The 16,553-nt window shown below is 35.3% G+C and overlaps 3 protein-coding genes across 3 annotated transcripts; all 3 read left to right on the plus strand.

Moving 5' to 3' along the window:
• Window positions 652–1,994, plus strand: LOC104781624 (ethylene-responsive transcription factor RAP2-3-like). Its single transcript, XM_010506345.2, has 2 exons — window positions 652–912; window positions 1,163–1,994. The coding sequence occupies exons 1-2, from the start codon at window positions 753–755 to the stop codon at window positions 1,756–1,758; spliced, it is 756 nt and encodes a 251-aa protein (XP_010504647.1). The 5' UTR covers window positions 652–752; the 3' UTR covers window positions 1,759–1,994.
• LOC104781633 (60S ribosomal protein L19-2) lies at window positions 5,007–6,693 on the plus strand. Its single transcript, XM_010506355.2, has 5 exons — window positions 5,007–5,183; window positions 5,645–5,767; window positions 5,872–6,185; window positions 6,290–6,348; window positions 6,465–6,693. The coding sequence occupies exons 1-5, from the start codon at window positions 5,072–5,074 to the stop codon at window positions 6,493–6,495; spliced, it is 639 nt and encodes a 212-aa protein (XP_010504657.1). The 5' UTR covers window positions 5,007–5,071; the 3' UTR covers window positions 6,496–6,693.
• LOC104705124 (phospholipase D zeta 1-like) lies at window positions 7,284–15,556 on the plus strand. Its single transcript, XM_010421112.2, has 21 exons — window positions 7,284–7,818; window positions 8,100–8,201; window positions 8,320–8,426; window positions 8,532–8,670; window positions 8,884–9,057; window positions 9,726–9,771; window positions 9,863–9,930; window positions 10,333–10,575; window positions 10,668–10,784; window positions 11,344–11,483; window positions 11,614–11,763; window positions 12,064–12,220; window positions 12,298–12,777; window positions 12,967–13,077; window positions 13,314–13,460; window positions 13,548–13,745; window positions 13,890–13,991; window positions 14,309–14,440; window positions 14,694–14,759; window positions 14,839–14,900; window positions 15,054–15,556. Exons 1-21 carry the CDS (start codon window positions 7,579–7,581, stop codon window positions 15,301–15,303), a joined length of 3,231 nt encoding a protein of 1,076 aa, XP_010419414.1. The 5' UTR covers window positions 7,284–7,578; the 3' UTR covers window positions 15,304–15,556.

Consider the following 16,553-nt stretch of genomic DNA (forward strand, 5'->3'; position numbering starts at 1 on the left):
GGTACAAGCTCGTTGGTATAACTATATAAGAGTTTTAAGTTCGTGGTGAATGAAATGCCAAAGACATCCGTAAACGAGAACCTTACTTTATGATACGCTGCCTGCGTGAATCGTGATGAACGTGAGACGTCTAACGCTTATTACATAAATTAATCATTAACTCTAATACTGGTATTAAATTACACGTTTAGGGTGAGTATACTTCGTTCTTTTTTTTTGTTAACTATTTTTACTATCAAAAACTCGTTGTATATCAACTAATAGTACAAAACTCTCAAGTCAATCAACCATATATTAAAATATATTTTCCCTCAGATAAATATTCGTATTGAGAAAAGGATAGAATACTGAGATTACGTGTATTGATAATTGAAAGCATTGATTACCCGACGACGCTCGTGGACGCAACACTCCAANAAAAAAAAAAAAAAAAAAAAAAAAAAAAAAAAAAAAAAAAAAAAAAAAAAAAAAAAAAAAAAAAAAAAAAAAAAGCTTACTAATAATTTTGTCGTTACGTGGATTTAGCCTTTAAATTTGTTGTAACCGTCATGTATCAAGGAACATAAAAAACAATGCGAAATTACTATTATACTACAGTAACTATATAAAGTAATTTAATTTCACAGCGACTTTATTATTATAAAACCAAAAAGGCATTTATTCTGGTTGGGGCCTATAAAATGCATTTCACCTGCACCGTAGCAAAAACCTCCTCTTGAAACCCGAAAAATAAAACAAACAGAGAGAAGAAGATGTGTGGCGGTGCTATTATTTCCGATTTTGCCCCTCTCGTCACCAAGGCCAAGGGTCGTAAACTCACGGCGGAGGAACTCTGGTCAGAGCTCGATGTTTCCGCTGGTGACAACTTCTGGGGTTTCGATTCCACCTCCAAGTTCCATCCCACCAACCAAGGTAATCATACGAAAAAATTCACAAAAAAAAAATAATAATATTGAGGAATATCAAGTTTTTTCTGTAGATTAGGAATATTTACGAGATGATTAAATGATTAGGGATTTTTGGTGAGGAAATGATTAGGGATTTTTAAAAATGTTTTTTTGGTTTTTTGGTAATGTTATTTAATAGAATTATTTAATGATCTGTGGGGTTAAAACTGTAATTTTTGTAACTTTGGGGAATCCGATGTATTTTTTTTTTGAAGTTAACGTGAAAGAGGAGGAGGCGAAGAAGGAGCCGGCGACGACGGAGAAGCGGAGGAAGAGGAAGAATGTTTACAGAGGGATAAGGAAGCGTCCATGGGGAAAATGGGCGGCGGAGATTCGAGATCCACGAAAAGGTGTCAGAGTCTGGCTTGGGACGTTCAACACGGCGGAGGAAGCTGCCGTGGCTTACGACGTAGCGGCGAAACGGATCCGCGGTGATAAAGCCAAGCTCAACTTCCCAGATCTGACTCATCATCCTCCTCCTCCTATTCCTCCGCAGGTGTTGTCATCACCCTCCGTGTCATTAACTGATCATCAGCCTCCGGCGAAGAAGCTCTGCGTAGTATCTCAGAGCGAGTTAATAACTCAGCCGAGTTACTCGGTGGAGTGCGTTGGGTTTGGGAACGGGGACGAGTTTCAAGAACCGAGTTACGGGTTTGAGACTGATTACGATCTGAAACAGCAGATATCGAGCTTGGAGTCGTTCCTTGAGCTGGACGCTACCACGGCGGATGAGCAGCTGAGTCGACTCGATGAGTCGGTTTCCGAGGTGGATTTGTGGATGCTTGATGATGTCATCGCGTCGTATAAATGAAATGAAGTAATAAGTAAAAACAAAGATTGCATTATATTATGTTATGTAACAGCCGTTACTTGTTAAGCTTTTTACCGTTACATGATGCAACTGCTGCTGATGATGTCTGGGTGGTGTAATGTTGTGACTCAAATCGTGCGTTATATTACGGTTTGTGTTATTGTTATTCTCTATTATGGAAACCTTACATAGTGTGTAATGTAAATATAGATTTGTAATAACAACTTTTAAACACACAGCTATGTATTTTTTGTTTACTCATTGGTACATTCTTCATAGATTTGTCAGCTATTGTGTTACTCTTGGTTTTGGTAATATTAATATATTTATCAAAACAAAGAGATTAATAGTTTTTTATTGAAAAAGGTGATGATAGATTTGTCAGCTATTGTGTTACTCTTGGTTTTGGTAATATTAATATATTTATCAAAACAAAGAGATTAATAGTTTTTATTGAAAAAGGTGATGATACTAGTACTGTATATTAGTAGAAGTGACAAATTAGCAGCCTTTTAATATTTTTTATTTTTATTTTCCGGTTCTTTATAACTACGTATTATGTCTCGTCTGTGTATGAAAAAGGTTGTATGATGATTTATGAGTATTTTTTTTTTTTCATCAATTTATGTACATCTTTACTGGAAAAGGAAGTCTCTACCGTTACTCTTCGTCTTATGGAAAATTGGAATTCTGAATTCTTTTTTAAAAAATGAAAGCAACAACTTACAAATGAAAAACATAGATAGCCAACCTCAGTCCGATTAGAACTAACGGCAAAATAGACTGGATTAACAGAATAAATAAAAGAAAAATAATTACATACATATGAACTTATATATATATATATATTAGATAAAATTAGAAGTTTGTATTTTAACTAAATGGTAAATATCTATAGTCCTATCGTTTTCCCAAAAAGTTTGTTCGTACGTATACAACATGCATATGGTAAATAAATAATGTTAACTGATAGATGCATGAACCTCTAAAAAGCCTAGTTGGTCTAATAAGAATTAAAGTGGGTCCCTCCAATGTTTCGAAGATTGACAGAATCTATTTGTTTCACGAGTTTTGTCTAATTTTGTTTTGACGTTTCTGATATAATTATATCATTAATTAGTAATTTTATACCACTCGCATCTATTCGGTGTGAATGATTTATTATTAATTACTTAATCAAATTCAGATAACCAAAAATCATCTAATGATCCGTGTCTTTACACTGTTTTTGTTTAACAAACAGTTTCTATGTAGATTAGCATAAACAATAGTTTGCAATCTATTAAGATTAGGTTATAAATGAGTTTTTTCTTTTTGTTTTGTTTTACATACTCCTGATGTCGTACTCAGAAATTCAAGCCAATATAACCGAGAGGATTTGTTTTTTTAGATATATTCAACCAATTGTGTTAAACAATATATTGCTTATAATAATGTCCCGTTTGCTTCTAAAATACTTGTGGTTATTGGTTATACTAATGCTATCTGTTTTCATTATACCAAAGGTTGGTTATACGTATAAAATGACGTTGAGTATTACGTAATATTAAGATGCTTATATATTTATATAATATAAGTCCTCGATGCAAACATTTAATACCTATTTAGTCACATTTACCATTTTGTTCTGCTGTTCATATACCCAAATCCTAGTATTCTACAATGACATATGAAAAAGGTGAAAAAAACAGTGATGTTATTCACTTTCAAACAGAATAAGAGAATTTATGCCTTGTATAGAAATTTCGAACATGGCGTATATATTATGCCTAAACTAAAACTCATTTTACTTTTCAAAATGTTTTGTTGTGATATGTCGTGAAGAAATCGTAATCCATATTTTGACCATCTCTATGTGGTAACTTTTATAAAGTAATCCCAAACTTTATCCTTCTTAGTTACTCCCCCACTTGGAATAATCTAAAAATGATTCGCATTTATTTGACTCGCAACAAATAATGCAATCCGTGTGCGTATCTCTAATTTTTTTTTGTCAATGCATAGGTATTGTAAATGTGCTATGTGATGTAGTCATGTATTTATGTATTATTATGTGATGTATTGAACCTATTATTCTTTTTGTTTGTCCCCCAATGAGTATAATCTTTTTCTTTCATTAAAAATGAAAAAATCTTGGTGGTAATCATATTTTCTTGTATATTTTCATCTAATAGTCATAGATTTAGAAATCATAACATATATTTTATATCATAAATAAAACTGATTTTCAATTTTTTCTTCCTAGATCATCTTTCTGATGGTCACAGATCAAGGCCTCAACAAATTTATGGGTTCTCCAATTTACTTCCAACAATGTTTGTATGATTTAATATATGAACCAATAAAAAATTGACAGGAAATTTGGTTGAATTCATAGAATCAAAGCATATACACTACAAAAAAACAAGTGTATTGTATCACTTAAATGGTATCACAAAACTAAGTGATATTATTTTAATTAGTTATTTATAATGAAGCAACTAAGCATCAATTGTATTAACTGATGTTATAATTGACTAGTTTGACATCAGTTAAATAAAACTGATTCAAGTCCTATTAGTTTGTATCACTTTAGAAAAATTGATTTAAAAATAAATTTACATCATTTTGATGATTTATGTATCTGTTAATAAATATATACATATATCACACTCAAAAATAAATTGAGAATTAAATTTTTATATCTATGATTCTCAATTTTAAATCACCTTGTAACATGTTAATAGTTTTTTAATAATTTTAAGTTCATGCATTGTTTGCATTATGTTTGTAGTAGACAAAAATAAATGATTGTAGTGCTTATTATTTTGGACCTTCTGCAGAAATACCATTTTTAATACATTTTTGAAAAATACACTCTCTTTGTCCACTTTTAATAATACAATTTTTTTATATACAAAATGACGAAATTATAAACTTCAAATAATAATTTTTACCTCCTCAAAACTATACACTAAATGTAAAATAGGGAATTCAAAACTAAATTTCTAAAAATAAATTTAATATATTATAATTATGTATAAGAGGACAAAAAAATGGCAAAAAAATACACCAAAAAAGGGTATTTCTAACCATTTTTCTATCATTTTTCAAAAACCAGAATAGAATGGGCCGAATTTAGTCCCATATTAAAAGTAAACGGGCCGAAGTAGCCAACATCTCTGTGTAGTGGGTCTTGGAGGGAACTGAATTAGACCCAAAAACCCTAAAGATTTGATTAGCTTTGATTTATAAGTAGTCCCTTTTTATTTATTTTGCCCTAAGGAAAAACCCTAACGGAGAGAGGCGGAGAGGAAGACGGGGAGAAGAAGCTATGGTGTCGCTGAAGCTCCAGAAGCGGCTCGCCGCATCCGTGATGAAATGCGGCAAGAAAAAAGTGTGGCTCGATCCCAATGAGTCTAGCGATATCTCTATGGCCAATTCCAGTAAGATTTTCTAACTCTCTCCGATTACTATATCTGAGCTTGATTGGTTTATAGATTTGAGTTTCGCAGAAGCTGTGTTTTATTCTTGGGAGTGATTAGAAATGGATAGCTCTCCATTTATGAACTAGTCTTTCTGGGATTGGTGTTAGGTTAATTCATTAAGTGAGTATAACCTCATTTTTGCACTGTCCTGTCATAAATTGAAGAATCGTGACGATGTTGTGAGACTTGAGTTCGTCTGAACCAGAGCTGCGACGAGTTCGTTTCAGTTCTGAGTCACATATGTAGTATTAAGATTCTGCATCAAGTTTCATAGAATGAAAATGCGATTGAATTTGATTAATGTCGTTGTAAGAAATGAAGTATTTTGTTTCTGCTTGTTTGTTTGGGATCCAGTGTCATGTTAATTTGATAGTGGGGTTGATATTATTGTTAATACATTGTTGGATTGACTGTAACAGGGCAGAACATTAGGAAGCTTGTGAAGGATGGTTTCATTATCAGGAAGCCTACCAAGATCCACTCTCGCTCTCGGGCTAGGGCTTTGAACGAGGCCAAGAGGAAGGGTCGTCACTCTGGATACGGTAAATTCCGAATGAGATTTCCTGCTTTAGATATCTTTGGTCTCCCTATGATTATTACTGGTTTGATGAACATTTGTCTTTTGTACCACTTCAATGTTTTTCAGGTAAGAGAAAGGGTACAAGAGAGGCAAGGCTACCAACCAAGATTCTCTGGATGAGGAGAATGAGGGTGTTGAGGCGTTTCTTGAGCAAGTACCGTGAGTCAAAGAAGATTGACAGGCACATGTACCATGATATGTACATGAAAGTGAAGGGTAACGTGTTCAAGAACAAGCGTGTGCTTATGGAGAGCATCCACAAGATGAAGGCTGAGAAGGCTAGGGAGAAGACTCTTTCTGACCAGTTTGAGGCCAAGCGTGCTAAGAACAAGGCTAGCAGGGAGAGAAAGTTTGCCAGAAGAGAGGAGAGATTAGCACAGGTGAAAATTTACAGGCCAATCATGTCTATCTGTCATGATAGTTTTATGTTTTGGACATTTTATCGTAAGATGTACGACTCATTAATACTTTTTGGCAATTTTAGGGGCCTGGAGGTGGAGAGACAACAACTCCTGCTGCTGCGCCAGCACCTCAACAAGCAGAGTAAGAAACCTGTTCTCTATTTCCTCTTTCCGGTTTTGGGATATGAAGTTAACGTAGGTGGGATATCTATAGAAGTATCAGAGATTAATTTTGGGGGTTTTTGTGTTCTTTTGCAGGGTGGTAACCAAGAAGAAGTCGAAGAAGTGATTTTGGTTTTGAACATTTTTTTGCGGTTGAATCTTGAGCTTACCTGAAGAAGAAGCGTCTTTTTATTTTAATGATTTTGTCAGAGATTCTTTTCTTCAAAAATATTTCTAATGTTTTGGACCTCACATTGCTTATTATTATGAATTCACCAGTTTTGCTTCTCTTTACATTTATATATTTTCACCAGTTTTAATCCCATTGTTTTGAAACTATAAGTTGGGTAAATGTCACTTGTCAATTTTGGGGTTCCTCCTTATTCAACCATGTGTCAAAATCACAATTGTAACACATATTTAATCACAGTTTTATCAACTTAAGTTTTAATATAGTGAATTTGTCAACAATTAAAATGATGTTTATCCAACACCATTCAATATATATATTTCAAAAACATATCCCAGGTGTAAAGATAATTATGGATACCAAATATTTAATACGTGGGGTAAGTTGTTTTTGTTTTTTTCCCCCAATAACCAATATCCAAATATCAATTAATCCTATAGCTTTGAACACGTGGGATGCGTTTATTGGTCAAAAAGTAAATATGGATTGAAATTATGATTGAATATTGATTATTTTTTACATATAAATTTACTTATATTATAGTTTGATTTATCAATGTTAGTTACTTTACTTTGTAAGAAAATAGTAAAAGAATGTTGTCAAAAAAAAAAAAAAGGATAGTAAAAGAAATAAATAAAACCCGGATCCGTCCAGAATTGGAGTATCCGGTACAAAAAAAGGAAAAAAGAGAGAGGTCAAAGTCGACGTAGTTCAATTCTCATGTTCACTTTGCTTTCTTCGTGCACTTGTAAATCAAAATAACCGTGTTCGTGTGTCTCTCTCTCTCCCCCGACTTTTGAATTTTCCCCTTAGATTGATTTGTCTTCCATTGCGATCCTCTAGATCGTCCAACGATTTCGTCTTCTTCAGACTAATCGGATTCTCATCGGAATTCCCCGGGGATATATAATTAAGCATCCCGTAATTTCACGCGACCAGAGACGGAATTTTGTTTTGGTAGATCTTGAATTCAACGATCGAATTGAGTAATTGGAGGTTTGAAGAGATCAGGAAAAAAAAATGGCATCTGAGCAGTTGATGTCTCCCGCCAGTGGTGGAGGACGATACTTTCAGATGCAGCCTGAGCAGTTTCCTTCGATGGTCTCTTCGCTCTTCTCTTTCGCCCCGGCTCCTACTCAGGAGTCTAATCGTATTTTCGAAGAATTACCCAAGGCTGTTATCGTCTCCGTCTCTCGTCCTGATGCCGGCGATATTAGCCCCGTACTCTTGTCTTACACAATTGAGTGCCAATATAAGCAGGCGAGTCCATCTCTTTGTTTCCCTCTTATCTCTCTTTCGTACTATTATAATTTAGGTCAGACTTATAGATGCTTGGATTAGACTATCGACTTTTTCGAATTTGTTTGCTCGGTGTTGTTATTTGGCTGATTGGGAAGCTCGAAACAGAGATACATTTATCAATAGTTATATGTTTCTCCTTACTTTAGTGGAAATGGTGCTAACTATTTTAGTGGAGCTTTTCTACTTTTTGATTACATTGTAATTCTTGAGTCCTAACTTTTAGTGCTTTTATGTCACAGTTCAAGTGGCAACTTGTTAAAAAAGCATCTCAAGTATTTTATTTGCATTTTGCATTGAAGAAACGTGCTTTTATTGAAGAAATTCACGAGAAGCAGGAACAGGTTTGTGTTTCTACTAGTTTTTGTTTCTCTTGGTCTGATTCTAAGTCTTTTTTTATATTGCATACTTGATGTTGCATCGAGTTTTGATGTAGTTTTTCTTTCGAATATCACATTAAAGGTTAAAGAATGGCTTCAAAATCTAGGAATAGGGGATCATGCACCCGTTGTGCAAGATGAAGATGCTGATGAAGTTCCGCTGCATCAAGATGAGAGTGCCAAAAATAGGTCAGACCTGTTGGGCATTATTTTTGGTTGGATAAGTTGCTGACCTGCGTCTGTACTCTTCCAACGGATGCCTTTATTTTCTGACGAGTAGGCTGTTTTGTTCAGAGATGTTCCTTCAAGCGCTGCTTTGCCAGTCATTCGTCCTTTAGGCAGACAGCAGTCCATATCAGTTAGAGGAAAGCATGCGATGCAAGAATATTTGAATCATTTTCTAGGGAATCTTGATATTGTCAATTCACGGGAGGTATGTTTGTATAATCTATTTTGCTGGGTGGTCTAACTACTTTATCATAGTCAATACCTAGTTTTCTCTTCTGTTCTAGCTTGAAAATCTGAATACATCAAGTGTTTATTTAAAGGGTTTCGTGCATTTCATACTTGTATTCTCATTACAAATTGAGCATCATTCTATTTCTGAGGCTTGCTTGCATAGTTAAATCCTAAATGCCTAATATAGGTTTGCAGGTTTTTGGAGGTCTCGATGTTGTCATTCTCACCAGAGTATGGGCCCAAATTGAAAGAAGACTATATTATGGTAAAACATCTACCGAAAATTTCAAAGAGTGATGATGATTCTAATAGATGCTGTGGATGCTGTTGGTTCTGTTGCTGCAATGATAATTGGCAAAAGGTATGGAAATTCTAATTTTCTTGCTCATACTCGTGTAGTTTGTATTTTGCTATGATAAATTGGTTTACCTCTGGACGTTCCGATTGGGTGACTCGTGAGCTTTGTTTATATGTTCTTTTGTTATTCTTGCCCCCTCTCCTACTCTTGCTTTGTCTCTTAATTCGTTGAATGCTATGAAAAACTTATTTATCTGAAGAAATAGATTTCATCTTTAGTAATTTTTTTTAATGACAAAATATGTTACTACTCTCACTGGAGAGGTTTTATGCAACAAACTTCTCTGCCAGCTTCACCGCCGTTATGAGATATTAAGTTTGAAGAAGTATAATTGTTTTTCTAAATCGACTGTAGATTCTTCAATGTGTATGTTATAAAATGCAGTTGTCTCCTTTAACAGTTCATGTCTTTTGCTCCTGATCAGACATTAAAATTAATCNAATAAAGCCAAGCAAGGAGTTCAGGTACTTACTAGTTACTACAGACATACACGTATTGATAGCTGTCTGTTGTGTCGCATGTCTGTAATCTGCAATGTAGATCTTACTTGCCAGGTTTGGAGAATTGAGCACGTTTTCTTATTTAGAACCTTGTTTTTGGGATCTTTCCACTGATAGCTATGCCGGTCTCTTGGTAGCATGCCTTGTAAGATTTATTCTGTGATCTTGCAGAGAATTGAAAGAGCCATAGTTTTTGCGTATACTTGGTGGAAATTTGGTAAACATAAGTAGTTTTTGGCTGTGATCATTTTTTTTTCTGTCCTCTCGACAATTAGCATTATTTTCAGTTGAATTTTGGTCAAGTTTAGTGTATTNTGTGGATGTATCACTAGCAGTAGAACTGAAGGATCATAATCCTTTGCGGCATGCATTTAAGGTTAGCTGTTACTCTCCTACTTATCTTTCAATCAATTATATCATATATGTATGCTTACTCCATCTAAATAAACTTTCTTGTTTATCTTTTATTTTCAATACCCCTTGGTTGATTATCTATTTCTTTTATGCTTCTACTAGAAATTAAAGTAAATTTTCCAAGTTATATTTCCTAAATTTATATCTATTATGCATGAAGACTATCACCTCAACTGCGCAGTGGGAAATTGATAACCAAGAAAATTAGGATGTCCATGTGTAGTCAATTAAAGTGGTAGCCCACTGAATCCTTCTTTTATAAGCTTAAAAGTTGAATCCTCAGCCTGCACAAATATTTCTGGGGTCAGATGTTAAAGAAGTTATGAATAATCCATGCTATATAATTTTTGTTAAAATGTCCCAGGTAACATCTGGAAACCGGAGTATAAGAATAAGGGCAAAGAGTAGTGCAAAAGTTAAAGATTGGGTGGCTTCTATTAACGATGCTGCGCTAAGACCTCCTGAGGGTTGGTGCCATCCCCATCGCTTTGGCTCATATGCTCCCCCAAGGGGTTTGACGGATGATGGAAGTCAGGCCCAGTGGTTTATAGATGGTGGAGCAGCTTTTGCAGCCATTGCTGCAGCCATTGAAAATGCTAAATCTGAGGTCTTACCACTTTTCATTACTGGGTGTGGAGACGAATGATGTGTTGAAACTTATAAATTTTAAATTAATCTGTTTGTTTCTTTTTCTTGTAGATTTTCATCTGTGGCTGGTGGGTGTGCCCAGAACTCTATCTTAGGCGCCCTTTTGACTCGCATACTTCTTCCAGACTTGACAACTTGTTGGAGAATAAAGCCAAGCAAGGAGTTCAGGTACTTACTAGTTACTACAGACATACACGTATTGATAGCTGTCTGTTGTGTCGCATGTCTGTAATCTGCAATGTAGATCTTACTTGCCAGGTTTGGAGAATTGAGCACGTTTTCTTATTTAGAACCTTGTTTTTGGGATCTTTCCACTGATAGCTATGCCGGTCTCTTGGTAGCATGCCTTGTAAGATTTATTCTGTGATCTTGCAGAGAATTGAAAGAGCCATAGTTTTTGCGTATACTTGGTGGAAATTTGGTAAACATAAGTAGTTTTTGGCTGTGATCATTTTTTTTTCTGTCCTCTCGACAATTAGCATTATTTTCAGTTGAATTTTGGTCAAGTTTAGTGTATTCGGTGCTCGTTATACTTGGGGATAATCTTGGTAAAAATTGAATACTGACTTCGGTTTTCTCTATTTTCTTACTTTTTATTCTGGACCCGTAGATTTCCAATTTTCATAGTTCGGTCATATTTTTTTCATTCTTTTACTCCAGGTTGAGATGAGAAATTGTCATAGTTTGTTTTAATTTTGTTTCATTTGGGTATTACTATCTTTTTCAGATATACATCCTACTCTACAAAGAGGTTGCTCTTGCTTTAAAAATCAACAGTGTATATAGCAAACGCAGGCTTCTTGGCATTCATGAGAATGTGAGGGTACTTCGTTATCCTGATCATTTCTCAAGTGGTGTCTACCTCTGGTATGATATGACACTAGACAGTTTATAATATATCACTCTAATATGTCACAATGCTTTCTTTCTAGTTTATGTGACAACAAAAACAATTGGGAAGCACATTGATTAGTAGTACCTCCACATGTCTTTGTAGGTCACACCACGAAAAACTGGTCATCGTCGATAATCAGGTTTGCTTTATTGGAGGGCTGGACTTGTGTTTTGGCCGGTATGACACGTTTGAACATAAAGTTGGAGATAACCCTTCTGTGACATGGCCTGGAAAGGACTATTATAACCCCAGGTAAGAATTTCCATCTTTAACATGAGTATTAACAGATTTATCATTGCGAATAAACAGTTGATTTTGACATGTCAAATCTTTTTTTTTTCATTTTACCATGTTACTTTTTACAATAAGAAGAACTTGTGTGTCACTTGCAAGTAATTTTTAGCTGTGATGTTTGAAGATAAACTATTCGGTGGGTTTCCACCAATCAGATTTTGGACATTAAAAATACAAATCAGAATGTCCATTACTCATTTCACCTTTCCCAGTTCCACCCTCTGATTTTTCTGTTTGAACACTATTAAATTTCTCCAGAGAGTCTGAACCCAATACTTGGGAGGATGCTCTTAAAGATGAACTAGACCGTAGAAAACATCCACGGATGCCTTGGCATGACGTGCATTGTGCTTTATGGGGACCACCTTGCCGTGACGTGGCTAGGCACTTTGTTCAACGCTGGAACTATGCTAAGGTTCATATACTTCTTTAGCTTTCTTCATCTGTTTGTTTTTCTTGTTATAACCACATGATAATCAATGGTTATTACAGAGAAACAAAGCACCGTATGAGGATTCAATTCCGCTTCTTATGCCCCAGCATCATATGGTTATACCCCACTACATGGGAAGGCAAGAGGAGTCAGACATTGAATGCAATAAAGAAGAAGACAGCTTTAAAGGGATTAGAAGAGATGATTCATTTTCTTCTAGATCATCTTTGCAGGACATTCCATTACTTTTGCCTCAAGAACCTGTTGATCAGGATGGTTCGAGTGGGGGGAATAAAGAAAATGGAACAAACAATAGAAATGGTCCTTTCTCTTTCCGGAAATTGAAAGTTGAACCAGTTGATGGAGATACTCCTATGAGGGGATTTGTAGATGATCGTAATGGGCTAGATCTTCCAGTAGCAAAGCGTAAGTCTAATACGATAGATTCAGAGTGGTGGGAAACACAAGAACGTGATTATCAGGTTGGGTCGCCAGATGAGACTGGGCAAGTCGGTCCGAGAACTTCATGCCGCTGTCAGGTGGGTGTTATGGAAGTTTATTTATATCAACTATCTATTGAATTTCAAATTTAAATACAGCTGCTGCAGTTGGCGTAGGATCCTATTCTGTTTCCTTCTTGCCTCCAGCTTTTTATCTTTGAATTTTTCTCGTGATAAAAAAATGTGAATTTTCCTTCAACATTTAGCACTGATTGGACCTATTTTCAGATTATACGAAGTGTCAGTCAGTGGTCTGCTGGAACAAGCCAAGTTGAAGAGAGTATCCATTCTGCTTACCGTTCTCTCATTGACAAAGCTGAACATTTTATCTACATTGAGGTATTAGCTATAAGATTATTTTTTTTCATGGAATCTCGGGTTTGCATGAGTTCAGCTTGATAGACCAATGGCTGAGCATCATATAGAGTTTCATTGAAACAGCCTGCTATCGTAGCATTAAGTCACCTTTCAGATGATACAAGTAACTTGGTTCTTGAAACTGTAGTAGTGGCCATAGGTTCACATTGTCTTCATTTTTCTGACTACTGTTTGTATGGTGTGCAATGTGTCTCCAGAATCAGTTTTTCATATCAGGCCTTTCTGGAGATGACACAATAAAGAACCGTGTCTTAGAAGCATTGTACAAGAGGATTTTGCGTGCCCATAACGAGAAGAAAAGTTTCAGGGTTGTTGTTGTTATACCTCTCCTCCCAGGTTTCCAGGTTAGTTTCATCTAGAAAACTGTATCTGTTTCAAAAAAAGTTTCCCCTTGAGATGAAATTTTCTAAACCGGCTTGTGCGTCTGCTAGGGAGGTATTGACGACAGTGGTGCAGCATCTGTTAGAGCCATAATGCATTGGCAGTATCGAACCATATACAGGGGACAGAACTCAATACTGAATAATCTTTACAATACTATTGGCCCAAAGGCTCATGAGTATATTTCCTTCTACGGCCTCAGGGCATATGGTAAACTTTCTGAGGATGGACCTGTCGCCACTAGTCAGGTAAAAACTCAATCATTCATGGGCTAGCTTTGCTCATTGCTACCTTTTTTGTGGCCACAACACCATATGCCTCTTATACATGTGTGTAAACGTAGCGGTAATGAGTATGAAAAACGGGAATGCTAATTTTTTTTCTCCATGCAGGTGTATGTTCACAGTAAAATCATGATAATTGATGACCGTGCCGCATTGATTGGATCTGCCAATATCAACGACCGGAGTTTACTTGGCTCAAGGGATTCTGAGGTCATATTTTATACTCACGTGCTTTTTTGTGTTAAACATTGATTTCCAAAAGCCTATTTCATATTTGACACTAAGGTGGAGATCAAGTTAAAAACAGAAAGAGTTAGAAAGGTAGAAGAATGGAAGTAGGTCTCAGTGAAAAAGCTTTTGTTTCTTTTGCTGGTGGAAAGAAAATAAAGTATTTCTATCTCAAAACGTTATAGGAGAGTTTATAGTTGGGGCTAAATTAATTTTAGTATGCTGTAGAAGGTTTTTTTAATGACCGTGTGTATCTGAACATTAAAAATCATAACATGCTTCTATATGCTCTATATCAGATCGGAGTACTAATCGAAGACACAGAGTTAGTAGATTCCCGCATGGCAGGAAAGCCATGGAAGGCTGGAAAATTTTCTTCAAGTCTTAGGCTCTCTCTGTGGTCCGAGCACCTTGGACTTCGTAGTGGAGAGGTTTGTATCATATCTTTAACTCTCTCTCTATAACGTTCTTACGAAATTGTATTAGAGATAACAGTATATAAGCAGTTTTTAAACTTCAAAAGCAATGGAAATTATTTCTTGTACTTATACCTAATGATGAAAGATGATCTGAACCTTACCGGGATGAACTTTAAACATTGATTATGATTGAATAGGGTCTTAAGACTATAAATGCTTCCCATGCTTATATTGCTAAAATATGATCTTTGGTTATTCGTTGTAGATCGATCAGATTATGGATCCCGTCTCTGATTCAACCTACAAGAATATATGGATGGCAACTGCAAAGGTTAGCAACGTGATTACATGGTGAAATTTGTATTTTCACTGGCCAGATATAACCCGTGCGCTTATTTATCCCAACGCAGACAAACACAATGATATATCAGGATGTCTTCTCTTGTGTGCCCAATGATCTCATCCATTCAAGGTACAATTCCGATCTTTTTCCACCTTTGGACACTATAATAATGTTAAGTAGTGAACTTAAGCTTGAAAATAGTTCTTCTCTACACGAAAATATATTAGACTGATTGATCGATGGCCTTGGAATGTGAAACCTCTTGGATATGTATATATGCAGAATGGCCTTCAGACAAGGGATATCGTACTGGAAAGAGAAACTGGGACACACAACGATTGACTTGGGAATAGCACCGGAGAAGCTGGAATCTTACCATAATGGAGACATCAAGAGGAGCGATCCAATGGACAGACTAAAGTCGGTAAAGGGACATCTCGTCTCATTTCCTTTAGATTTCATGTGTAAAGAAGATCTAAGACCTGTCTTCAATGAGAGTGAATACTACGCCTCCCCTCAAGTCTTCCATTGAGATCATACCTCAATTCTTGATCGCGGATTTTATTCAGTGATCACTCTACACGAAGAGATATTTCATTGCTACCTTTAACCATTTCATCTCATATGTTTATGAGAAAAAATTAAAGATGTTTGTATAGGGATACGATATGTGGAATCAGGAGGAAACGAACTCAGAAGAGAAGCCATTTTGCTAGATTTTTGGTTTCTCTCTTCCGAGGTAAAGTAAAAAAAAAAAAGAAGAAACAGGTCAAGTTAAATATTTACTATCTTATGCTTTTAGCTTTGAACTTGTCACCCACATATATGATTTGTAATTATGCGTTAAAAGACAGAATAATATAACGTTGATGTCGAGAACCACGAGGTGCCATGTGAAAATGCGATGTGACAAATGTGTTTGGGTCTAATTCTTTGTTTTGCCTCTGAATCAAACAACTCCATCTTTACACCACTTGTATCTCCTTGTTGTGTCGTATTTTGTTCCGACTGTTTGTATCTATTTGTCTGTTATGTCTCTCAACTTGCAAAAGAAAATTCAAAGATAAAAAAAGTAAGAGCATGTGGGGGATTTGGTGATCAATATATATTTATTCATACTACTTATATATGAAAAGTGCTGATTTCGGTTTGAAGGTCTACTCTTCCGAAAGTAAATGAAACCGGAAACAACAACAAAAATATTAGTTTAGTTATGATTGTTTTCTAATCAAAATTGAACTTTTCATGATCAGAGTATTAATATTGAAGCCTAACTTGTGATTACTTATAACTAAAAGAAATCAAAGTAAATCTTGGCGTTGTAACTTGGTTCGGGTGCATATGGTTCAGCTGATCTTATTTAAAGGTTTCCCAAGTAAGAATTAGAACTGATTATTAGTTTGCTACATTGTGACCATGCATTTAGCATATTCCATCTAGTGCACATTAATTAGTATTATCTCTTTCCATATTTTATGCAACTTTATTTCATAATAATATTATTACCACCCACCAAAGCAAGTCCGCACTCTTAATTTTAATAATTATTTCAAACTTAAATTGTAACCTAAAGTCGTAAGCACTGATATCTATAGATTACCTAAGAAATCTAGCCAAGTGGACATGTATAAAATCTAACATATGGACTAGCCATCTTTTAGGCATAGATCAAAAGTGCAAAGAAATCAAATTAAAAGACAATAGAATTACATAGAGAACCTGATACATGTGTGTATATGTGATTGTATATACAACACATACAAAAAAAAAAAAAAAAAATCC

This window comes from Camelina sativa, chromosome 1, assembly GCF_000633955.1.
Source record: "Camelina sativa cultivar DH55 chromosome 1, Cs, whole genome shotgun sequence".
NCBI classification, from domain to species: Eukaryota; Viridiplantae; Streptophyta; class Magnoliopsida; order Brassicales; family Brassicaceae; genus Camelina; species Camelina sativa.

Excerpts from the sequence above, each read along its gene's own strand:
- LOC104781624 (XM_010506345.2), top strand. The coding sequence starts at position 753 with ATGTGTGGCGGTGCTATTATTTCCGATTTTGCCCCTCTCGTCACCAAG. Across the intron at positions 913-1,162 it reads GTTCCATCCCACCAACCAAG|TTAACGTGAAAGAGGAGGAG; the intron begins GTAATCATACGA and ends TTTTTTTTGAAG.
- LOC104781633 (XM_010506355.2), top strand. The coding sequence starts at position 5,072 with ATGGTGTCGCTGAAGCTCCAGAAGCGGCTCGCCGCATCCGTGATGAAA. Across the intron at positions 5,184-5,644 it reads TATCTCTATGGCCAATTCCA|GGCAGAACATTAGGAAGCTT; the intron begins GTAAGATTTTCT and ends TGACTGTAACAG. Across the intron at positions 5,768-5,871 it reads GGGTCGTCACTCTGGATACG|GTAAGAGAAAGGGTACAAGA; the intron begins GTAAATTCCGAA and ends AATGTTTTTCAG.